Source organism: Scardinius erythrophthalmus, assembly GCF_964197995.2.
Source record: "Scardinius erythrophthalmus genome assembly, chromosome: 3".
Lineage (NCBI taxonomy): Eukaryota > Metazoa > Chordata > Actinopteri > Cypriniformes > Leuciscidae > Scardinius > Scardinius erythrophthalmus.
This window is the reverse complement of record NC_138223.1, coordinates 51,153,107-51,178,866: the sequence shown is the minus strand read 5'-3', so window position 1 is coordinate 51,178,866 and position 25,760 is coordinate 51,153,107. Positions and strand designations below refer to the sequence as shown.

General features: G+C 42.6%; 1 protein-coding gene across 1 annotated transcript in view; it reads left to right on the top strand.

Moving 5' to 3' along the window:
• Nucleotides 1-25,760, top strand: part of LOC308688260 (Fc receptor-like protein 5) — a 69,614-nt gene that overhangs the window by 35,070 nt on the left and 8,784 nt on the right. Inside the window, exons 10-17 of the mRNA XM_081361217.1 lie at nucleotides 10,451-10,708; nucleotides 10,802-11,056; nucleotides 11,227-11,484; nucleotides 11,658-11,915; nucleotides 19,643-19,900; nucleotides 20,071-20,325; nucleotides 20,418-20,672; nucleotides 20,852-21,106. Of these exons, the coding sequence (XP_081217343.1) occupies nucleotides 10,451-10,708; nucleotides 10,802-11,056; nucleotides 11,227-11,484; nucleotides 11,658-11,915; nucleotides 19,643-19,900; nucleotides 20,071-20,325; nucleotides 20,418-20,672; nucleotides 20,852-21,106 (2,052 nt within the window). The remainder of the gene's footprint in view (nucleotides 1-10,450; nucleotides 10,709-10,801; nucleotides 11,057-11,226; nucleotides 11,485-11,657; nucleotides 11,916-19,642; nucleotides 19,901-20,070; nucleotides 20,326-20,417; nucleotides 20,673-20,851; nucleotides 21,107-25,760) is intronic.

Here is a 25,760-nt window from a genome sequence, read left to right as displayed (position 1 = left end):
TAACGTCGGACCGAACCCCCTCTGGCACAAACAAACGACTCGGTGGGCAACCGGGCGGAGGCATTACCCCTTCTAAGGCCGCCTTGACCTTCGATTCGACCTCCCATGTGAGTGTGGAGATAACTACTTTCTCAGGTAAAATGCACTCGGGAGTAACCGGGCGTTCGGATGGGTCAAAAATACGAGATAAAGAGTCGGGCTTGATGTTTTTGGAGCCCGGGCGGTACGAGAGAACAAAGTCAAAACGTCCGAAAAAAAGTGCCCATCGAGCCTGCCTGGAGTTGAGTCTTTTGGCAGATCTGATATATTCCAAGTTCTTATGATCGGTCCAAACGATAAAAGGTACCCCCGACCCCTCTAACCAATGACGCCACTCCTCCAGCGCTAACTTGACTGCCAACAACTCTCTGTTACCAATGTCATAGTTACGTTCGGCAGGAGATAAACGATGGGACAAAAACGCGCAAGGGTGCATCTTGTCATCTGAGGAAGAACGCTGGGATAGAACTGCACCTACCCCCACCTCTGACGCGTCGACCTCCACCACGAACTGACGGGAGGAATCAGGGGCAATCAGAATGGGAGCTGAACTGAAGCGGCTCTTGAGGTTGGCGAACACAGCCTCGGCTGTATTCGACCACCTGAACGTCGTTCTGGGGGAGGTCAAGGCAGTCAGAGGCGCGGCTAGTTGGCTGAAGTTGCGAATAAAACGCCGATAGAAATTGGCAAACCCCAGAAACCTCTGTAGGGCCTTACGGGAATCTGGACTTGGCCAATCCATCACAGCCTTAACCTTGTCAGGATCCATGCGTATTCCCTCAGATGAGATGATGTAACCTAAGAAAGGAACAGACTGTGCATGAAAAGCGCATTTCTCCGCCTTGACAAAAAGCCCATTCTCTAGCAACCTCTGAAGCACTCGTCTGACATGCTGAACGTGTTCCTGGAGAGAAGACGAAAAAATCAATATGTCATCCAGGTAAACATATATGAACTGGTCAACCATATCTCTCAGCACGTCATTGACGAGTGCCTGGAAAACTGCTGGGGAGTTGGACAGGCCGAAGGGCATGACCAAATATTCAAAATGGCCCCTGGGGGTATTGAAAGCGGTTTTCCATTCATCCCCCTTCCTGATGCGAACCAAATGATATGCATTGCGCAAGTCCAGTTTTGTGAATATGGAGGCTCCCTGCAACCGCTCGAAGGCTGAAGACATCAACGGCAAAGGATAAGTATTCTTTACCGTGATGTTGTTCAACCCCCGGTAATCAATACACGGTCGCAGAGATCCATCCTTCTTACCCACAAAAAAGAACCCCGCCCCCGCTGGAGAAGAGGAAGGACGAATGAATTCGGAAGCTAGAGAATCAGAAATGTATTTCTCCATGGCCTCCCTCTCAGGAACAGAAAGAGAGTATAACTTGCCCTTAGGCGGAGACGTACCTGGCATAAGATCTATAGCACAGTCATAGGGACGATGCGGAGGAAGAGAAGCAGCCCGAGACTTACTGAACACTTCCTTCAGGTCGAGGTACTCCGCGGGCACGTTAGATAAATTCACCGACTCCTCCTGCAAGACAGAACTGGACACCAAAGAACAGGCAGACATTAAACAAGACGCATAACAATTGGTGCTCCAAGCAGACACAGAATTGTGACCCCAGTCAACCCTGGGATTATGCTGTGTGAGCCAGGGATGACCGAGGACCACCGGGGAATGAGGAGAGTCCAGGAGTAAGAAAGATAGTTCTTCTGTATGGTTGCCTGAGGTTATGAGTGTCAGCTTATCAGTGGTGAGTGTAATGACCGGTAGTTCTTGTCCGTTAAGTGCATTGACAGAAATCGGACTGGTGAGTGATCTGATGGGAATTTGCAGCTTACGTGCCATGGATAAATCCATAAAATTCCCCTCGGCCCCAGAATCCAGAAGTGCGTGGCAGTTGAAAAATCGGGTTGCCCATTGCAGTCTCACCGGGAGGAGAGTGGAGGAGGTCTTGTTGGTGGAGATCCCGCCCGACAGTAGCCTCCCGCTTACTGTCGAGCTCGATCTTTTACGGGGCAGATATTGATGAAATGACCAGCCCCACCGCAGTACAGGCATAGGCCCCGGGATCTCCGTCGTTCTCTCTCCTCCCGGGAGAGCCGAGCTCTACCCACCTGCATGGGCTCGTGATCGAAGGTATGGCTGACCGTATCACCACCACTGACTCGAGGGGCTGCGAAGGTCTCCGGAACCAGAGTCCTGCGGGAATGTTGTTCCACCCGTTGCAGTCGGGCATCCACCCGCAGGGCCAACTCGATTAGTCCATTAAGATCCTTCGGGAGATCCAAAGCATATATCTCTCGTTGGATACGGTCAGCCAGCCCATGCAGGAAGCGATCCCACTGCGCCTCCTCGTTCCAGTTACACTCCGCGGCGAGAGTGCGAAACTCAATCGAGTAGTCGGTGACTGATTGGCTTCCTTGGCGAAGATCAGCTAGTTGACGTGCAGCTTCTCTTCCAGCCACCGCTCGATCAAACACTCTCTTTATCTCCGCCGCGAGTGACTGGAACGAGGAACAGCATGGATCTTGACTCTCCCACACCGCCGTTCCCCACTGAGCCGCACGTCCAGATAGTAGCGTGAGAACCAGAGCTACCTTTGCGTTTTCCGAAGCAAAAGTCTGGGGTTGCAGAGCAAAAAACATGGAACACTTGGTTAGAAATGCTCTACATAAATGTGGCTCACCGCTGTATCTCTCAGGAGCTGGTACTCTGGGCTCATGTGGCTGGTTAGTTGACGGGGTTGTAGGCGGGGTTGGCGGTGTGGGTGGCGCAGTGGGAGGAGTTAGATCTTGAATTCGCTGGGTGAGCTCGGTCACCTGCGCTACCAAGGCTTGCACAGCGCGTCCAGTCAGGGCTAAATTCTCCTCCTGCTGGTCCATCCTCGTCGTGCTTCGGGACAGAAACTCTGCCAGGTCTGTGCTTCTCGCTGCATCCATGATGGTCAGATCGTTCTGTTACGGGAAATGAAGACAGAAGATGCAAATGCAAGAACTCAATTTTATTGAATGAACACGTAGAAAGAGTAGTCCAACACTCAAGACTCAGTCCATATATCCCTGGTAACGCAGGGGGCAGATGGGCAACCCGAATCCCGTGGTGATGTGATGAGAAGGGATAAATCCTCAGATGACGTGGGCTGACAGGAACACAACACGAACCAGTGAAGTGCAGAGACGAAACAGGATCCTTGAACAAGAACAGGCAGGCAGAACTCAACGTGAACATCCAAACGGGAACCGGGAACACCAAAGAAGACCAACTGCACAGGGAGAACTCTCGCAACGATCTGACAAACACAAGACGAAACACCATGAGCTAAAATAGAGATCGCTGATCAGAATCAGCTGGCGCTGATGACAATCAGCAACTGATCAGCGACCACGCCCAACACACACACACACACACAACACAACACAGCGCGAGAAAGAGTCAGTGAATTCATGAACCGTGACAAAGGTATTCAAGAGTATTTTCTCCTTCGCCTGGCATCCGATGATCAACAAAATGCCAACTACAGGTCACTGATAGAGGGTCAAAATTATCTGAGCTCCGGATAGGTTGGTCAAATAATGCACACTCTACCAGATGATAAATACATAGTTCTTAAAGGACCTGTCCGATTTTCACAGACCATTAACAACACTTATACTGTTCAAATAACTCTGCAGAGGAAGAATAGTAAAGTTGTAGATGTAACGTTAGTGACAGTCGTAAATCGCGGGCTGTTTATTCCATTGGACGCAACCAAACCAATAGGAGGCAATGGCGCAACGCTACCCAGCAACAGCTCAGTAATGGCGCCCGCCTACTTCCGGTAGTTTCGCCGGATTCGTCTATAGCTCAAAGTTACTATCAGATTTAATGTTATACTTCGACAAACTATACATCATTAAAAAGATATAAGACTCAAGTTTCAGTATTTGACCACTATTGTATTCTGAGAAACTTATAGCGACAGTTATTTCTTAATTTGTGTCAGGAGTTATGAAATGAAAAAATGAGTCGATACCTTTAATATGAATTATGCGCGTCAGCCGCTTTCATTCATAAAAAAACTCCCGTGCCGTCGTCATGACAGCGATACACAAAACAACGTCCCTCAGGGCTTTAGCTCAAAAATGTGCAGATTTGGAGAAATATTGATATATTCTCATAGATTCACATCATATTTCTATAGACAGGAATAATATTTATTGAATTTATACCCAAATGCGTCGATGTAATCATTATGAGCGCTTGCATACTCTGATACTGTGTTTTCAATTCATACCAACAGCCTGAGGGCGCTATATGCACAATAATTGTCCATATATGGAACATGAAGAAGAGCCATGATCATGTGACATTCCAGGACATCACTGATACACACAAAGCTACAGAGTTCGCGCTGTAAAATGCAGATACAGATGTTTTGAAGATAATAAACATGATTGCAATGATATTTCAGTTACCTGTGTTTTTCAAGACATGCCAGGTATTTTCATAATAATAGATTATATTTATAATGTAATGCTAATCTATATAGACTATCATTGTGCAGAACAGTATACAATAGTATATTTTCTGTCAGATTTTTTTATCTGAAGCCAAATTAGATCACAGAAGATTATTTAAAATACTCCACTTGCGTTATAAAAGTAAGTTTGGAGCACAAACATGGTTTTAATCTCATAAATGGTCGTGTATTGATGGTGTGCTAAGCTAACATGCTAGCTAGCCCTAGGTGCACCTGCAACCTAGAAGTTATACTTTTATGTTTTTTTGAATGCTTACTGAAAGTTTCTTTATTCAAGAATGTTCTTTATTCTTTATTTAAAATGTGAGGTGAACTTTGAGAAAAGAAATTAGGGATTGAAACCCTATGAATAGCTTGTGAATAGCCAGTCGTTAGTAACTATAATGCAGACAAAAGAAATGCATATTTAGAGCCATAGCCAGGCTGGAGAGGTGTGAATGTGTGCAGGGGGAGACTGAGACTGAATGGGGCTCGTCTGCACCACAAAACAATAGAGACAATATACTGGATAGATGCTTAGAAGATGGCAATAAACATCAGAAGCATCTTAGCGTCAAATCAAAATAAAGTCAACTGACATGGTCTTGAAAAACATTTAACTAAATACAGAGTTTTGGACTTATTATCTTCAGATTTTAAACATAAAATGTTTAGACATGTGGCTTTAGCTGTAGTGCATTTCTAGATTGCTACAGTGCCAACTTCAATTTTATTTTCATGAGGATGTTTCATAAAAATTAATTTCTAATAACTTTACAAAACTTTCAAGCTATTTATAACAATTTTTGTCATTATGACAATAATTAATTCTACATTTACAATAAACTGCCAGGTGTCAGCTTTCAAATGAGACCATACTTGTGCTTTTAGTACAAAGGGTTCATGAACTGTATCTGTTTCAGTTTGGGTATGTCATTTCTGGGGATTTTTCAAAAGTGGGGTTGCAGCTTAACAGGTTAAGTTTAGCTAGGAGACATAGGTAAACAGGTGTCACGTATGGGTTAAGCTGCTGTTAGACTAAGCTAGCAGGGACACATCAAACATCAAGGTCAAAAGAACAAGAACAGCGGGAAGTGTCTCCCGTTCTGTCTACCGTACTTTATGTACTTATAGCTTGGTGCTAAGGAGTGAGGAGGGGTAAAGCATAGACAGGAATTAGGATACTAATGACCTGGGTAATTACGGAAACAACAGTTGCTAGAGCTACTGTAATCCTATAGAGAGAGGAAAGATGTTGATAGTAAATAACTAAGATAAGGTATAAGTAAAGGTAGAATGTCCTTATAGCTAAAACAAAACAAAAAAAAACTAAAGGAAAGGAAAGGGAAACAATTGATTTAGTTAAATTTCAAATTTAGTTAAACTTTATGTAGCTGAATATGGAAATTCAGGCTTAAACAAAGTAAGTAAATAAACTGAAATAAAATCAAAATAAAGCGGGAGTGTCCTCATAGCCCTGGTAACTAAAAGGGAAATTGAATAAGCAAATTGATTTAATTAAATTCCAAATTTAATTAATTTCAACTTAACTGAATAGGAATATTCAGGCTCAACAGGTGTGAATACACAAAATAAAATAGGGGTAGACTTATGTCGAAATAAATGAAACACAAATAAAAACCAAGGTATCTGGGTTTCAACTAAAAGTGAAACCAAAAGGGAGGGGGTCGAGAGAGAGAGAGAGAGAGAGAGAGAGAGAGAGAGAGAGAGAGAGAGAGAGAGAAAGAGAGAGAGAGAGAGAGGACAGAGTAGTTTAAACCGCCTACGAGACATGCTTCGTGAAGCTCTGAAACCAGTGTGAAGACTGCTAAAGTCACTGGATTTCAGTAAACGGGCTTCGTTGCGCGTCATAGCTGTTTCGAAATTTCAACGGTTCGTGAACCAGTGTGTATTTGATTTCTATGTGACCTTGTATCACTTTTATAGATTCATACACATTTAATGACGCATTTGATAAAAGGAAGAGGCGAATTTAACAGTCTCTTATTGGTCTAATTGACCAAGCTTTCATAAAGTTTACTAAGATATCGTGCCTTGAAAGACACCTCATATTAAACGGTATTAAATAGTTTGTGCGTTGCTATTACATGCTTACACCTTTGATCAAACCTTTGCGATTGGTTTGTGAAAGGTGTTTCATTGAGTTGAGTTTTCTCTACACTTACACTGTTCTGACGAGCAGGGGTCGCCAACGAGGGCGCTTCAAAACAAAGAATCATTTGTGACGCAATTGACTCCTTTGATTCAAAGCATCGAGGAGCTTTGATTCTCGTTACTCGTGTTCAAATCACTATCCCTTTGTTTCAAGGGCCAAGGCCCAAAGTCTATAGTCTTTAGTTTGAAGGTTACACTTTACATTCACACATGTCTAAGTTTTAGCCGGCGCTAAAAGCTATCCGTCGAGGTATAGGGCTTTAACTTGTATGTGTGTAGGGTTGCTCGGGAGCAAGCTTTACACAAGGGTCTGTGAGGTTTTGTGCTGTTATCAGATTGTCAAAGTGCCTGCGGAGCAGCGTTCAGGTTGCGATGAAGGTTTGCATTGAGAACTCCAGTTTAAACACATGAAGTTGCATGCAAGTGATGCAACTCTTTCACAAATAAAAACAGCACAGTCCCTTTACAGACAATGGCAAATTGCTAGTTAGCTAGGCTAGCATTTATACCACTAATTCGACGTGATTGTTTCATATGAGCGGTTCAGCGGTTTAATATGAATACAATGACGTAACGAATAATAATAAGGCCTTAATCGGTGATTGAGGAGCATCGCTCAATCACCTTCAAAAATGCTGAAAATGGGGATTTCTTTGCCCAATGATCAGATTAATTTGTTCTGGTACCATCTATACATGCGGCTAATCTGAGATTTCTTCGTCAGAGAAGGCTTACGCTCGATTTAGAACTGAAATTAGGATTGCTTCGCTAATATCAGGAATTTCTTATCGTACGATTTAAAGTTCTGGTACCATTTATACGCGCAGATAATCTGAGATTTCTTCGTCAGAGAAGGCTTACGCTCGATTTAAAACTGAAATTAAGAATTGCTTCGCTAAAATCAGAAGTTTCTTATCGTACGATTTAAACATGCCTTATAGCATTGAGAAACTTTCTGCCGTTCGTAGGAAGGCATATTCAAGCTATAGTTTTGCTGATTTTATCAGAAACTTGTACGTGCATGTAGACAATGTTAATAAAACTTATGGGACAACATGATTGATTACTGTCTGCTTGCATACAATGTTTAATACGATGCCCGCATTCTCCACCAAACTGTAACAATATTAGCTCAAAGGGGAAATTTTAATAATAATCCATAATTACCAATTATGATTAATTATTAATATTTGGGTCAGTTAATTAAATTAACTTTGAGGTAAGCCAAATTAATATTACAATCAATTAATCAGTTCCAACGAACTCTTTGATTATTCATTTATTCTAAGAAAAGTGTATCTTTCATGGTCACTGAAAAATAATTATTCCTTAGCATGTACAGCATTTAGAGCATGTAACAAGATCAAGATCATAAAAGGGACTTTGTATGCAAGCAGAGAATCAGAAACCAAATACATAATTGTGCACAAGTTTTATGAACTAAATCACAAACATAATTAAACTAAACAAACAAACAAACATACATATATTCATCCATCCATACATGCATAGGTAAAGGGGTGAGTGATGTGGAACCGGAAACAGGAAATAGAACTATGGAAAAGATCTATTTCAGTATGAAAAGAACCATCAGCTGAGCATTTTCAGAGCACCTCATTAAATTGATACTTTCATAGTTTGTGTGCACGGACAGTTCTTGAAGTGGTTGAAAATTGAGTTTGTTGATGAGTCCGTGAGTGCCAAAAGTCATGGTGCAAGTTGCCATCGTTTTCTTCTCTGCCTGATGGAGAAGATGATGGTGAGCTTGCATTGTGGTTTCGACGAGCACATGGCTGTTGTGAGTCGAAGCCTGCGGCCCTGGCCTGCTGAGGGCACGCTGGACGGCACGGCATCCTGAAGTGCCGAGAAGGCCGGGAATTGATCGTTGTCCATTCAGTGATGGTAAAGTTGCAGTTTGCTGGATTGGAGACACAGCCTTCTGTCTCCCTTTGGTAGTACGAAAACATGGCAGGCGGTGCTCCGGCCTGCTGGGCCCAGTGGGGGAAAGGGTTCCCCCCAGTATCAGCAGAAGCAGTGTTGTAGCCGGATGAGACGAGCTAAGAGAGAGAGGCGGTCACTGTGGTCTGTCTCTAATAAAGCCTGAGAATGGCCACCCCTCTCTGGGTTTGCTGGACCAATGAGAAGGGTGGACTGTCTGGCGGGAGTTTCCTCTGTGGTGAAGATTTATGACGCTATCTCAAATCTGCCTTACCTCTTTTCTGTTCATTAATATTCAGATAGATATAACAAATCCACACTGCATTCTAAGAGAAGGTGATGTACATCAAAGCGTGAGTCATCAAATGAGGATTAATTAGATAGGAGACATGATACAGGTAAGTTTACATTGACCGTTGGTTGTATAATAAAATACATACTATGGTGTATACAAAATAGGACACAAAACATCACAATCATTCACACAGTTTCTGGGATGCACGTTCATTTCTAGATCAGTTCGTCTCTGATTAATGTAGCAAAGTCTGCATGGAAGATCGTTTCTGTCTCCCCATTGTCTCTCTCTTGCACATGCGGCCACATTCCTTTGGATCGTAAAACTCTTTGTGTGTCCTGTAACAAGACACCGCGTCCTGCCAGTGTGTTAGCTTCATTTGGGATGTTAGTTTTTGGGGAGAGTTTCACAGTGAGTTTGCTGGATTATTCATTAAATAAATTAATAACTTGTGTGTGTCCGATTGGTTCAGACGCTACATGGGAGAAGTTACGTCCCATTGCCACAATCCAGTGGTCACTGATTTGTTAAATAACAAATAATTTTCTATCCTTGCAACCTTCCCTTGAATCCTACAGGGGGTGGAACTGAAACATGAGGAAAGGAAACGAGGATACACAAATAAGAAATGAGAAGCGCTCTATTTGTATATTGGAATATTCTTTATCACTGGAGCGTCACTTCAAAGCATCAACAGCTGTGATCAAGGGATCTGCCCTTATGCTGTTAAAGTTTGGTTATTTAAGAAATACATACTTAATAAAGATAAAGCAAGATGTCCTGTTGATATATATTTGATATATAATTAATTTAAACTGCAAAGGTAAAGCATAAAAAAAAATGATTGTGACATGTGAAGGGAATGGAGAGAATTGAGATGTCCTTCAAGATGCTGAGTTTGATCAGTTTCCGGGTCACAGGCTGGAGGACGGAGGAGCGAGGAAAAGAAGTAGCATCAAAATTGTAGTTATATATAAAAAATCTCTAAACAAATGTAACGTATTTTTTTCCTCTCAGTTTTTGCAGTTGCACTATATACATTCATTGTCAACTAGGAAAAGTAAAAAAAAAAATCTTATTTTTAAATAGTTTTTTAAATAATATCTTAATCTAGAACTTGGTAAAACATTTGTCTGTATTTCAAATATTTCAAGCCTCTCAAATTCTAGTCTTAATAGTTTTTCCTTCTGTTAACTTTTTTGCTTAAACTTTTTCTTTAACTTTGAGCATTAAACAGTGAAAAATGTTTGCTGAAATTGTCCAATAATAACCAACTGCAGCCTTTCCTAGAACATTTTCCACCAGCCGTCTCTGATAAATACGTTTACCTGACATCTGTAGATCCTCCAGTGAAACCTGTGATCTCCATCAGTCCATCTGGTGTAATAGTGGAGGGAGATTCAGTGACTCATTCATTAAATCCTCTAAACGTGATTAAATCCTCTGTGATGTCAAGTTTAATATGATTGTTAATGATATCAATATTTCTCTGTGTTAGATCCTCCCAGGAGCGTCTCAGTGTCCATCAGTCCATCTGGTGTAATAGTGGAGGGAGATTCAGTGACTCTGAACTGCATCAGTGACTCAAACCCTCCTGCAGAAATCAGCTGGTTTAAAGGAAAAAAGAATATTTTGCAATCTGGTGAAACCTACAGCATCACTAATATTAAGTCTGAGGCCAGCGGAGACTATCATTGCTCTGCTAGAAATAATCATGGATCTCAGGCTTCTGCTGCTGTGAATGTGAATGTCATGTGTAAGTCTGCCTTTATTTTTAACCAGTTCTGGAAGATTATTTGTGCAATGATTTGTCTTACTGCATGTCATTTTACACTTTTTATCTTAACAGATCCTCCCAGGAGCGTCTCAGCGTCCATCAGTCCATCTGGTGTAATAATGGAGGGAGATTCAGTGACTCTGAACTGCATCAGTGACTCAAACCCTCCTGCAGAAATCAGCTGGTTTAAAGGAAGAACGTTTGTAAGATCAGGAAGAATCTACAGAATCTCAAAGATCAGCTCTGATGACAGTGGAGAATACAAGTGCAAGTCCATCAATAAACATGGAGAGAAATACTCTGATGCTGTGACTTTAAACGTCATGTGTGAGTTAATGATGGTTCAGTAACTGTGATCGACGAATTAGTGGATTAACAAATGCAAAACATGATTATAGAGTTTATTTTGTGACATTAAATCCTCTAAACGTGATTAAATCCTCTGTGATGTCAAGTTTAATATGATTGTTAATGATATCAATATTTCTCTGTGTTAGATCCTCCCAGGAGCGTCTCAGTGTCCATCAGTCCATCTGGTGTAATAGTGGAGGGAGATTCAGTGACTCTGAACTGCATCAGTGACTCAAACCCTCCTGCTCTGAACTTCATCTGGTTTAAAGGAGGAACGATTGTAGGATCTGGAAGAATCTACAGCATCTCAAAGATCAGCTCTGATGACAGTGGAGAATACAAGTGCAAGAGTGTCAATGAACATGGAGAGAAATACTCAGATGCTGTGACTTTAAACATCATGTGTGAGTTTTATGAATCATATTTTCATTTTTCATACCTTCTACTTGACACAGATCCTCCTATCCAATAAATCCTGTGATTGCATCAGTCCATCAGGTGAAATAATGGAGGGTGATTCATAAGTCTGATGTCAAATTTAATTTGATTGTTAAAGTGTTTTGTTTTTTTGTATTAGATCCTCCCAGGAGCGTCTCAGTGTCCATCAGTCCATCTGGTGTAATAGTGGAGGGAGCTTCAGTGACTCTGAACTGCATCAGTGACTCAAACCCTCCTGCTCTGAACTTCAGCTGGTTTAAAGGAGGAACATTTGTAGGATCTGGAAGAATCTTCAGCATCTCAAAGATCAGCTCTGATGACAGTGGAGAATACAAGTGCAAGACCGTCAATAAACATGGAGAGAAATACTCAGATGCTGTGACTTTATACGTCATGTGTGAGTTTTATGAATCATATTTTAGTTAGTTAGTTAGTAGAACTTTATTGTTCAGCCTTAGCTGAAAATTGGTCTTTGATCTCGCCATACAATCACAAAACAATTAACAATACACAATATACATCAAATTTCCTCTTATTCAAAAGACTTATTGCATTTGGTACAAAAGTTTGTTTATATATTGCTTTGATCGCTTTTTGTGTTCTGTAGCGACGACGTGATGGCAATAATTCAAAAACATGATTCAATGGGTGTGTTGTGTCTCTTGCTATAGTCAAGGCCTTTCTCTGAACAGCACTTTGATATAACTGTGCGACTGATTTTTGCTTAGATCCTATTATTTTTCCTGCTACTCTTGTAATTCTGTCTAATTTTACTTTATTCACAGATGTAACTCATCCAAACCACACAGTTATATTATATCCTAAAACACTCTCAATTAAACTTATATAAACTCTTTGCAGAACATCCTGACTTACAGAAAATTCTCTCAGTTTCCTTAGCAAGAAAAGCCTTTGATTTGCTTTCTTACAAATAAGATTCACATTATCAGAAAAATTCAATTTACAGTCAATCATGGTTCCCAAATTCTTAAAAGTCTTCACAATTTCAACTGTTTGATCACATAACATTTTTTCTGTTATAGGCTCTGAATAATTTCAAATCAACTCTTTTGTTTTACTTACATTAATCAATAAGGAACTTGCTTCACACCATTTTTCTAATTTCAAAACCTGCTCCTCATACTCAAAATGTGCACAGTCTTTCCATAAAAGTGCCACAAGTGCCATATCATCAGCATATTTGAATAATTTATAATTCTCATGCTGCACTCTTTTACCACTTGTATAAACAGAAAATAAAAGAGGTGACAGGACACATCCTTGGGGTGCCCCCTGTGTTTAAAAACATAATATCTGATTTAAACCCCCGAACACAAACTCGCTGTGGTCTATTTGTTAAAAAATTCTTTATCCAATGTACTATTCCTCCATTTACACCTAGAACAAGGAGACGTTCCAAGAGTAAATGTATCTGCATAGTATTAAAGGCAGAGGTGTAATCGATAAAAAGAACACGCACATAAGCCTTCGCTTGTTGTAAATGGCTAGCAATTGTATCAACCATAGTGAGCGTTGCATCCTCTGTCCCTCTTTGCGATTTGTATGCAAATTGCAGTACATCTAGTTGCTCTGAAATGTATGGTTTCAGGTGATAACTAACTACTCTTGCCATGCATTTAGAAAGTACTGATGTAAGAGCCACAGGACGAAAGTCCTCTAGATTTTTTGCGCTCACTTTTTTAGGAAGGGGTCGTATAAATGATAACTTCCATGTATTTGGTACAATCTGTAAATCTAATAAAAATTGAAATAATTTAGTTAAGGGGCTAGTTAGTTCGTTTGAACATATCTTTAAAACTCTGCCCTTAAGGCCATCTGGACCCGGTGTTTTATAGGGCCTAATACATTTAAGGGACCTTCTGATCTGGTCACCTGTCAACCAAATGGGCGGCCCCACTGGAATCCTATCACTTATTTCTTCAATCTTATTCCAATTGTCAGCTGCATCATATCTTCCATAAAACAAATTCAAATCATTTACCCATTTAAAACCATCTGTCCCTATAATAATATCATTATTTACATCTCTCGAGTCACGCCCCATCATCTTGTTCAAGCCTTGCCAAGCACTCCTTGCATCTTGATTTGCTAACTGATCCTCTACCTTACATTTAAAGTCAATTTTTGCTTTCTGTATCATGGCTCTCAATTCCTTCCTTTTAATTTTGAAACCATCATGATTATTTTCACGAAATGCCCGATTCTTTTCATTAAGGAGTTTCTTTAAATCTTTAGAGAGCCATGGCTTATTATTTGAAAAGACTTTAGTGTCAATAACTGTTTCTTCACAAAATTGAATATAGGAGGTAATACAGTCAGTTAGTTCGTGAGGGTCTCTGCATGAATCAAAAAAGACATCCCAGTTTGTAGTGCAAAAACAATCCTTTAACATGTCTTCTTTATCCTTACTCCAAACCTGAATTCTCTTTTCCACTGGTTTGTCCCTTCTAACACATTGTCTGTATGTTGGCAGTAGATGGATAACATTATGATCCGATCTGCCAATCGGTGCTCGACATACTGCCTTGTATGCGTCGTCAATGTTACCATAACACAAATCCAGTGTGCGTGAGAAACGGGTTGGACAATCAATATATTGCTGCAAGTGTGGAAGAGTCTCTGTTAATGAAAGTGTATTAAAATCCCCTAGTATGAAGACTGGTTGGTCTGCCGACTTTGTTAGGATCCTAGTGAAGCACTCTGCAATATGCTCCGCTGCCTCGCCATTATTAGGTCCTGGTACATACACTAGGAATATGGTTATTTGACCAAATTCCCGCGGTAGATAAAAGGATCTAAAAGATACACCCAAAGTCTCATATTCCGGGGTACAAGTCTGTTCAATTATGGTAAACTGCGATGACCAGCTCTTATCAACATACATACAGAGTCCCCCGCCAACTGATTTCCGTGATTTCACCTTGTCTCTGTCGGCTCGTATAGTGGTAAACCCCTCGATGTCCACAATATGATCTTCATTTAGCCATGTTTCTGTAAAACAGATGAGATTACTGCTCCTAAATTCCTCCTCTTGTTTAACTCGGAGAGCAACCTCATCCATCTTATTATTAAGAGATCTTACGTTAGACAGCGTGATCACTGGAAGGGGATGACGGCTTCCTCGCCTCCGCAGTCTATTGCGAATTCCTCCTCTCGACCCTCGCTTCTTAGTTCTTGATCTCCTTTTTTTGTGCAGACATATAGTTGGTGGAATCTCCACGTCGACAGCATAATTATTATTATATCGTAAGGATAGCAAGAAGTCTCTTGAATAAGTCTGACTCGACACCATAGAAGCTTCTTCGAAGGCCTCGCCCGCCAGCACCAATACAAACAATGCAGAGACCACGCTGATCATGTACACATTCATACTGCTTCCAGTTTAAAAGAACAAAAATAAAAACGAATAAAATAACAACTTAATACACAAACAAAAACGCCACGAGACAACAGCGAGACACAGGGTCAGCAGCAGGCCGCGCCCCCGGACGTTACTCAAGTGTAAACTAAAACTAAAACATTTTCATTTTTCATACCTTCTACTTGACACAGATCCTCCTATCCAATAAATCTTGTGATTGTGTGACCGAGCGGTTACCGACAAGGCGGGAGTCAGCCTAACCTAAAGAAATGATTCTTAACCCCCTGAGGTCGGCTGTCGCGCCGGCGCGATAGGCTCGTTTTTTTCCGTATGAGTGCAAAAAATAAATAAAAAAAAAATAATAATTTTTATCTTATATGCTTGTGTTATACATCAATCGATCCTGTTTAGTGTGTATTTTTTTTTGTGTATGCTCATAATAAAAACAAAGTGTTGTGCTTTTTGCCAAATAAAGAAAAATAAACATGATGCGAGTTCTGCCTACTCTCCGTCAGTGAAGTCAATTCTGAAACGCGTCCGAAAATGAACTGTAACTCAGCGAATACTCAGTCAAACAGGCATACAGTCACACAGGCATGAAGCTTGAATTTTCTTCTTTTAAATGAAGTAATTTTTATGAAAAACAAATATTCACAGTTTATGTAATATGTATGCAAAGAGAGAGATGTCAGTCGTTCTCATCTCAGCTAATTAAGTTTTAATGTGCTCCGCCCACGGAGAGCGCGCGCTATTCAAACGCAAATGTGAGGCGATCCAAACAAACCTGTGAAACGCCCACATCAGCTGGATAACACACACCGCGAGTTCACTTTCAGACTTATGTACTTTACGATGCTGTGAGGAATACTACTATCTTGATAATAATCCTGCAAAAATTTACCTCAGAAGTTCTGGAAGTATCATTTCGAGGAGCAAACGGATCCCGCTGAGGAATTAGGTCAGTTCTGTTTGCTTTGTTCTAATCTGAATGAATGAACGCACAGATGCGTGCTGTTGTGGAGCTACAGCTGGCAAAAATACTGTTTAAATATGAATTGCGTTTCTGTGTATGAATGAATGAACGAACGAACGCACAGATGCGTGCTGTTGTGGAGCTACTACAGCTGGCAAAAATACTGTTTAAATAATATGAATCGCGTTTGAATGAATGAACGCACAGATGCGCGCTGTTGTGGAGCTACTACAGCTGGCAAAAATACTGTTTAAATAATATGAATCGCGTTTGAATGAATGAACGCACAGATGCGTGCTGTTGTGGAGCTACTACAGCTGGCAAAAATACTGTTTAAATATGAATTGCGTTTCTGTGTATGAATGAATGAACGAACGCACAGATGCGCGCTGTTGTGGAGCTACTACAGCTGGCAAAAATACTGTTTAAATAATATGAATCGCGTTTGAATGAATGAACGCACAGATGCGCGCTGTTGTGGAGCTACTACAGCTGGCAAAAATACTGTTTAAATAATATGAATCGCGTTTGAATGAATGAACGCACAGATGCGCGCTGTTGTGGAGCTACTACAGCTGGCAAAAATACTGTTTAAATAATATGAATCGCGTTTGAATGAATGAACGCAGAGATGCGTGCTGTTGTGGAGCTACTACAGCTGGCAAAAATACTGTTTAAATAATATGAATCGCGTTTGAATGAATGAACGCACAGATGCGCGCTGTTGTGGAGCTACTACAGCTGGCAAAAATACTGTTTAAATAATATGAATCGCGTTTGAATGAATGAACGCACAGATGCGCGCTGTTGTGGAGCTACTACAGCTGGCAAAAATACTGTTTAAATAATATGAATCGCGTTTGAATGAATGAACGCACAGATGCGTGCTGTTGTGGAGCTACAGCTGGCAAAAATACTGTTTAAATATGAATTGCGTTTCTGTGTATGAATGAATGAACGAACGCACAGATGCGCGCTGTTGTGGAGCTACTACAGCTGGCAAAAATACTGTTTAAATAATATGAATCGCGTTTGAATGAATGAACGCACAGATGCGCGCTGTTGTGGAGCTACTACAGCTGGCAAAAATACTGTTTAAATATGAATTGCGTTTCTGTGTATGAATGAATGAACGAACGCACAGATGCGTGCTGTTGTGGAGCTACTACAGCTGGCAAAAATACTGTTTAAATAATATGAATCGCGTTTGAATGAATGAACGCAGAGATGCGTGCTGTTGTGGAGCTACTACAGCTGGCAAAAATACTGTTTAAATATGAATTGCGTTTCTGTGTATGAATGAATGAACGAACGAACGCACAGATGCGCACTGTTGTGGAGCTACTACAGCTGGCAAAAATACTGTTTTAATATGAATCGCGAATACAAAGAAAGATTACACTGGAAATATTGTTACAATTTTAAATGTTGTTGTAATTGTATAACCTTAATTGTATAAAAAAAAAAAAAAAAAAAATATATATATATATATATATATATATATATATATATATATATATATATATATATATATAAGGATAGATGTAAACAAAATCTTAAAAGGTCATTATAAGCCTTCTCTTTAAATAATTTTATTATGCTTTATTAGTGACACATTTGGGAAGAGAATATATTCCAAATCTGAAAATACAGTATGAGAACAATTAACTGCACAATTACTAGAAATGTTTACCTTGGATATTGTACAATTTGCAAGCAAAATTTGTGGAAAAAAACAACAAACCAGTTATATATTGTCCTTGCATTTTTGTGGCTCATTCACACACCTGAATGAAAGGCTCATTACGTATGCAGCCTCATTATGCGGGCCCCATTGACTCCACAGGTGTGAATCACGCCCACCCGCATATGGCCTTTCCAAACAAAAAGTGTTTTACAAGATTTAAATCAATGTATTGTGTTATGTGAATGATTAGGCAGGATGATTTTCACATAATTTTGAAGAAAAAATTCTAGGCAACGTCATCCATTTGTCAAAAGTCTTATTTACATATATTTAGAATGTGTTTTATGGCCTTATTTCAGAAACTTTAGTTTTTTGTTTTTGAAAAAACCATGCATAAACATTATTCTATCAAAAATACAAACATGTACATGCAAGTTGTTCATATATTATGGTAGCCCTGTTTGTGCTAAATAGAGTGAATTTACACCTTTGCCATTAATATGTTTATAAGCAACTGAAAAAAGCACAAATGTCAGGGCATGTCAGAACATCTCAAGGACCCCAAAAACCCCTCAGACCCCAGAGGGTTAATATAATTTTTGGTTGTCGACTGCGCCACCTAGGGACTTGCACCCTAAGAATGAATTACAAGCCACCGGCTTTTATCTACTCAGAGCACAGAGGTTCGTTATCAGCAAGTAACTGGGCAGAGTCATGGGTTCTACAAAAAGATACTTTATTACAACAAGCCTCAGTCACACTATAAAACCACCCCTCAACGAAGCATTAGACAAAATACTAATTCAACATACACACAATAATTGACAAAGAAATAAATCAAAAAGTTGAGATGTCAATAACGGCAACGGTAAATTACCAAAGAAGACAAAAAAAAAAACACGTTCATCGACATGACCATACAGGGCTGGAGGACATCTACTTTGGGCACCCCCAGCTGGAAGTGGCCTACAAGGAAAGCAAAAAGAAAAGCTCACTCCATACTCACACCTCACCACACCACACAAGTGAAATAAAGCACTCTCAAGTGAACGGGAGACCCCACTACCACAGCCCCAGGACACCCACGTAAGTGGCCCTCAGCTCCTGTATGGAAATACAAAAAAAGAAATAAATACAAATACAATAAACAATTTTACACCACTAGCAGTGTAGGCTAATCCAAAACAACAATAAATAGGGTCAAGATGGAACAGTTAGCTGGACTTACACAGCCCAAAAATCCAGCATCCCCAATAATGTCATCAAAATCAGATATAAAGAAATAATCACGGTAATGAATCTACGAACAGAGGAGAATAACTCCTTTTAGTCTTTACAAAAAAAAAAAAAAAAAAATTTAATAAATCAACTTAAGTCACGGACACATACAATAACGACCAGACAAAGTATCATTAAGACAAGAAAAAGGAGAAACTACACATTTTGCAGCACGTCATGCCCAACCTATCCAACACAAAGATATCAAGGGTCAGAATATAGTCAAATCAATCACAGTGGAATAAACGCTCAATACATACCGAAGATGACGATTCTGTTCACTTAGGTGAACTGCAGCTGGTGCACAGACGCCACTAAACGACCCACGCCACAGAATGCTGCAATGATACACATTATAAACGCACGCACACCAACATTAAGCCCACGTGAACGCCACTCACCTGAATAAACAACCAGCCAACTCCAACCTATCTGTTCCTGTATCAAGTGGTCCAACTGATTTGCATGCTAGCTCCCAGTCTATACCAGCACCAACAGAGAATATTTAATAGTTATATCCTAAGAAAATAGATCAACCGCAAACACTTACACATACCTTTTCCCTGCAACACGTCGAGCCGGAATGACAACACAATAGGGCGGATGTTACAACCGATCGCATCACAACACAGGCACAGCCTACTTAAATACGCGTTTCCTGATTTGACATAACCAATGAGTGACATCTACGTCACCCACACGCTACAATTGCATCAGTCCATCAGGTGAAATAATGGAGGGTGATTCATAAGTCTGATGTCAAATTTAATTTGATTGTTAAAGTGTTTTGTTTTTTTGTTTTAGATCCTCCCAGGAGCGTCTCAGTGTCCATCAGTCCATCTGGTGTAATAGTGGAGGGAGATTCAGTGACTCTGAACTGCATCAGTGACTCAAACCCTCCTGCTCTGAACTTCAGCTGGATTAAAGGAGGAACGATTGTAGGATCTGGAAGAATCTACAGCATCTCAAAGATCAGCTCTGAAGACAGTGGAGAATACAAGTGCAAGTCCATCAATGAACATGGAGAGAAATACTCTGAAGCTGTGACTTTAAACGTCATGTGTGAGTAAATGATGGTTCAGTAACTGTGATCATCAAATTAGTGGATTAACAAATACAAAACATGAGTATAGAGTTTATTTTCTGACATTAAATCCTCTAAATGTTATTAAATCCTCTGTGATGTCAAGTTTAATATGATTGTTAATGATATCAATATTTCTCTGTGTTAGACCCTCCCAGGAGCGTCTCAGTGTCCATCAGTCCATCTGGTGTAATAGTGGAGGGAGATTCAGTGACTCTGAACTGCATCAGTGACTCAAACCCTCCTGCAGAAATCAGCTGGTTTAAAGGAGGAACGATTTTGCAATCTGGTGAAACCTACAGCATCACTAATATTAAGTCTGAGTCCAGCGGAGACTATCATTGCTCTGCTAGAAATAATCATGGATCTCAGGCTTCTGCTGCTGTAAATGTGAATATCATGTGTAAGTCTGCCTTTATTTTTAACCAGTTCTGGAAGATTATTTGTGCAATGATTTGTCTCACTGCATGTCATTTTACATTTTTGTCTTTACAGATCCTCCCAGGAGTGTCTCAGTGTCCATCAGTCCATCTGGTGTAATAGTGGAGGGAGACTCAGTGACTCTGAACTGCATCAGTGACTCAAACCCTCCTGCAGAAATCAGCTGGATTAAAGGAGGAACGATTGTAGGATCTGGAAGAATCTTCAGCATCTCAAAGATCAGCTCTGATGACAGTAAAACATACAAGTGCAAGTCCAGAAATGAGCATGGAGAGAAATACTCTGATGCTGTGACTTTAAACGTCATGTGTGAGTTGAATCATATTTTCATTTTTCATACCTTCTACTTGACACAGATCCTCCTATCCAATAAATCCTGTGATTGCATCAGTCCATCAGGTGAAATAATGGAGGGTGATTCATAAGTCTGATGTCAAATTTAATTTGATTGTTAAAGTGTTTTTTCTTTTGTTGTTTTTTTGTATTAGATCCTCCCAGGAGCGTCTCAGTGTCCATCAGTCCATCTGGTGTAATAGTGGAGGGAGCTTCAGTGACTCTGAACTGCATCAGTGACTCAAACCCTCCTGCAGAAATCAGCTGGATTAAAGAAGGAACGATTGTAGGATCTGGAAGAATCTTCAGCATCTCAAAGATCAGCTCTGATGACAGTGGAGAATACAAGTGCAAGTCCAACAATAAACATGGAGGGAAATACTCTGATGCTGTGACTTTAAACGTCATGTGTGAGTAAATGATGGTTCAGTAACTGTGATCAACAAATTAGTGGATTAACAAATGCAAAACATGAGTATAGAGTATATTTTGTGACATTAAATCCTCTAAACGTGATTAAATCCTCTGTGATGTCAAGTTTAATATGATTGTTAAAGGTGCCATGTGTTATGTCTGGCAAAAAATCAAGTCATACTCCACATTCCATACCAGATGGGGGCAGAATACCTCCAGAAAGTGAATTGGTCTACTCTAGACTAGAGTAACAAACGAGAAACGGCATAGTCTCTATGCTCCGCCCCTACCTTCACAACGACCCTAGAGCCATGGCCGAAGCCGAGCCAACGCACGTGTACCGATCATCTCTACTAGCTATTAGTAAAAAAACACGAACACTGTTGAAAGATACAGTAGGCTACAACTTACCAAAATGTATTACTCATACATAATATCGATCAATCAGTGTTTTTTATCAGCGTGAAGAGGTCAATAACATAGCTGGAGAACAATTATGTCACATTTACCTCAGGAAAGCCATTTAATAAACATAATATAGGTCACGTAGTTGGCAAGAAAAAAAGAGCTATAGAGAGTATTGTGCTATATATGTGTACTATATTACAATACTACATATTTATTATATTTTTACTTATATCATTAAATAAAGTTGTCACCGGCGCCGACTTGAGCTGCAAAGAAGCTCTGGCCGCCCTGTCAAGGACGCTTGTCAAAAAGTACGGGGAAACTTGACCGCTCTGAATAGTGAGTGAGTGAGTGCGCGCGCGCGGCCAGGGCTCTATCTCTCTCTCTCTCTCTGCTCGTTCTTAGAGGCAGAAGAGCGCTTAAAATTTCATATTTTGGTATGAACATTCACCCACCAGTGTGGTGGATAGCCTTTTGAGATTTACTCACCAAACAGAAAATCTACCCGCATTTGGCGCTTGGCTTGGCGGGTGTTAGTTTCGGACCCTGCGTGCGTCCATTTGGGGTTCATTATCATCGAAGACATTTCAAGCTTCTTAGGTAATGTTACATTTTAGCATCAGCTTGGTAGAGACGGGCTCTGGTAGATAACAGGTGAAAACCAGATCGGATCTGTGGGTAGAGCTAACTATGAAACGCAAACAGTTAGCCATCGCTAACATTAGCACGTTTATCGAACAGCCTTCGATACATTTCTATGTTATAACTTCCTGGAAAAACTACACAAACATATAAAACAAACTTCTAGCGAAATACTAACAGCATCTTACTTACCAATCCAAAAGAAATGTTGCAAGTTCGGAGTCGAACCTCATTTCTTTCATGTCCATCAGTTGTCTCCAGCGATGGAAAGCAGTGCCAATATTTACTCGGGTTCGGCTCCTTTTCTTATCTGATTTTATTTGTGCTTCAGAGCGCGTTTTTTTCCCTGCAGCGGGTGGTTGTGGTGGTGGTAGGGGTCTCTTGCCAAGGGCTTCAGCCATTCTTCCGCTCTCTTCCCTGAACTGAAATGTAGTAGTGGGCTGTACTTTCTACACGATTGACATCAGGTTTTTTTAACAGGATGAACAAGATGGCGGATTAGGTGAACACTCCTGAAGCACCTGCTCGTCTGCAAACAAAACGTCTCGGTTACTGATGTAACCCTCGTTCCCTGAAGGAGGGAACGGGAGATGTAACGTCGACGTGACGACGTAATTGGGATCACTTCAGGGAGCCCTATCAACTTCGAGTGTCTACAGAACGAGCCAATGAAAGTTGGCGTGCGTGAATCGCGTCACGCGCCCCCGCCCCGCGGGTATAAACAGGAAGCGGGCGCACGCACACATTGTTTTTCGCTGAGGAGCCGAGATTTGTGACGGCCATGCAGCGATGGTCAGCAACGGTGGCGACGGGACGTTACGTCTCCCGTTCCCTCCTTCAGGGAACGAGGGTTACATCAGTAACCGAGACGTTCCCTTTCAGTCGCTCACGTTCGACGTAACGTCGACGTGACGACGTAATTGGGATCCCATGGAAAACGCCACGGTTGCTGCCACATCCAGCGCCCTACGCAAGACTCTCAGACCCCCAACTGCTGGAGCGGAAGACCTGCGTAGAGGGAGTTCAACTGCTGTTCCATTATACCCCACACAGCGGAACTCTAGGATAACACTGGGAAAGTGTACCTCTCCAGGGGAAAGAACGCTGCGGAGCCACATCCTGCCCGAAGGGAGGTAACATGTGGAGAATACACATATGGACTGGCCGAAGGGGCAGTGCGACATATGGAATGTCACTGGGGTGGCTCCACCCGAAGGGGGAGACACACCGGACAGTGACGGCAGAGCAGACTCTGCCAAGGGAAGACACGGGCTCACCGCAGGGAGCTGGTCGTGGAAGAAAACACATATGGGATCGCCGCAGGGATCACCACATAAGGGACCCAGCCTAGCACAAGTTACACAAGCATACGAGCACTAGGCCTGGCGTCGGACGCTCCGCAACGTCCGACTGCCGAAGGGGTGCGGAGGAACTCACAGGGTTCGCCAATGGGGAACTCGACTGGAGTAAAAAGCGCACGTATCCGTTCCTAGGAAGGGAGTGGCGCAGCAAGCCGACACTAGAGCGGGAACTTCGGTGTTACCGGCTAGTAGAAGCGAGCACACAGGAAGAAACCGGCTCAACACGTAAGCTATAAAACCTAGCGAACGTGTTAGGTGTCGCCCAGCCCGCAGCTCTACAGATGTCTGTCAGCGAGGCGCCGTGAGCCAGCGCCCAGGAAGAAGCGACACTCCTAGTGGAGTGGGCTTTCAACCCAGGCGGGCAGGGCACGCCTTGGGCTTCGTAAGCCAAGGCGATGGCATCCACTATCCAGTGGGCCATCCTCTGCTTGGAGACAGCCTTCCCTTTCTGCTGGCCTCCGTAACAGATGAAGAGCTGATCTGAGGTCCTGAGGCTTTGCGTTCTGTCCACGTACAGACGCAGAGCGCGAACGGGACAGAGAAAAGCCAGGGCTGGGTCTGCCTCCTCCGAAGGCAGCGCTTGCAGGTTCACTACCTGGTCCCGGAAGGGAGTGGTAGGAACCTTGGGCACGTATCCGGGCCGGGGTCTCAGGATGACGTGAGAGTTATCCGGGCCGAATTCTAGGCACGATTCGTCGACCGAAAATGCATGCAGGTCCCCTAACCTCTTGATAGAGGCCAGTGCAACCAGGAGTACTGTCTTACAGGACAGAATTTTTAACTCAGCTGATTGCAGAGGCTCAAAGGGTGGTCTCTGAAGTGCCGAAAGGACCAGAGACAAGTCCCAAGAGGGTATAGAGAGTGGGCGAGGAGGATTCAGTCTCCTCGCTCCCCTCAGGAACCTGACGATCAGGTCATGCTTTCCCAAAGACTTACCATCAACAGCATCGTGATGTGCGGCAATAGCGGCAACATACACTTTAAGGGTGGAGGGAGACAGCCTTCGCTCCAGCCCTTCTTGCAGGAAGGAAAGCACGGCTCTGATCGAGCAAGATCGGGGGTTCTCCTCATGAGAGGAGCACCAGTCAACGAACAGGTTCCACTTCAAAGCATAGAGGCGCCTCGTAGAGGGGGCTCTAGCGGAAGTGATGGTGTCAACTACCGCAGGGGGTAGGTCACTTAGAACCTCCGCGTCCCGTCCAGGGACCAGACATGGAGTTTCCAGAGGTCTGGACGCGGGTGCCAAAGGGTGCCCCGTCTCTGAGAGAGCAGGTCCTCTCTCAGAGGGATGGGCCAGGGAGGGGCTGTCGCGAGGAGCACTAGTTCCGGGAACCAGGTCCGGTTGGGCCAATACGGCGCAACTAACAAGACCTGCTCCTCGTCCTCCCTGACTTTGCACAAGGTCTGTGCAAGAAGGCTCACTGGGGGAAACGCATACTTGCGAAGGCCCCGGGGCCAGCTGTGTGCCAGAGCATCCGTGCCGAGGGTCCCCTCGGTCAGAGAATAGAACAACTGGCAATGAGACGTGTCCGGGGCGGCAAACAGATCTACCTGAGCGGTCCCGAAGCGCCTGAAAATCAGCTGGACCACCTGGGGATGGAGTCGCCATTCTCCCGGTAGCACCTGCTGCCGTGAGAGCTCGTCGGCTGCACGGTTGAGCAGGCCCGGAATGTAAACGGCACGAAGCAACCTCAGATGCTTCTGACTCCAGAGGAGGAGATGGCGGGCGAGTTGTGACATGCGGCGGGAGCGTAGACCACCTTGGCGGTTGATGTACGCAATGGTCGCAGTGCTGTCCGTACGGACCAGTACGTGCTTGCCTAGTAGCAGCGTTTTGAAACGGCTCAATGCAAGACGTACTGCTAACAACTCGAGGCAGTTGATGTGCCAATGCAGTTGAGGCCCCGTCCACAGACCTGAAGCTGCATGCCCGTTGTACGTGGCCCCCCAGCCGGTGGTAGAGGCATCCGTGGAGACCACAGAGTGCCTGGACACTTGTTCCAGGGGAACACCTGCCCGAAGGAACGAAGGGTCCGACCACAAGCTGAGAGTTTGGCGACAGTGCAGAGTCACTTGGACCCGGCACGAGCCGCTCTGCCACGCCCATCTCGGGACTCGATCGTGGAGCCAGTGTTGGAGCGGCCTCATATGAAGCAATCCGAGCGGCGTAACCGCGGCTGCAGATGCCATATGCCCCAGGAGCCTCTGAAACAGTTTAAGTGGTGCCGCTGTTCTGCGT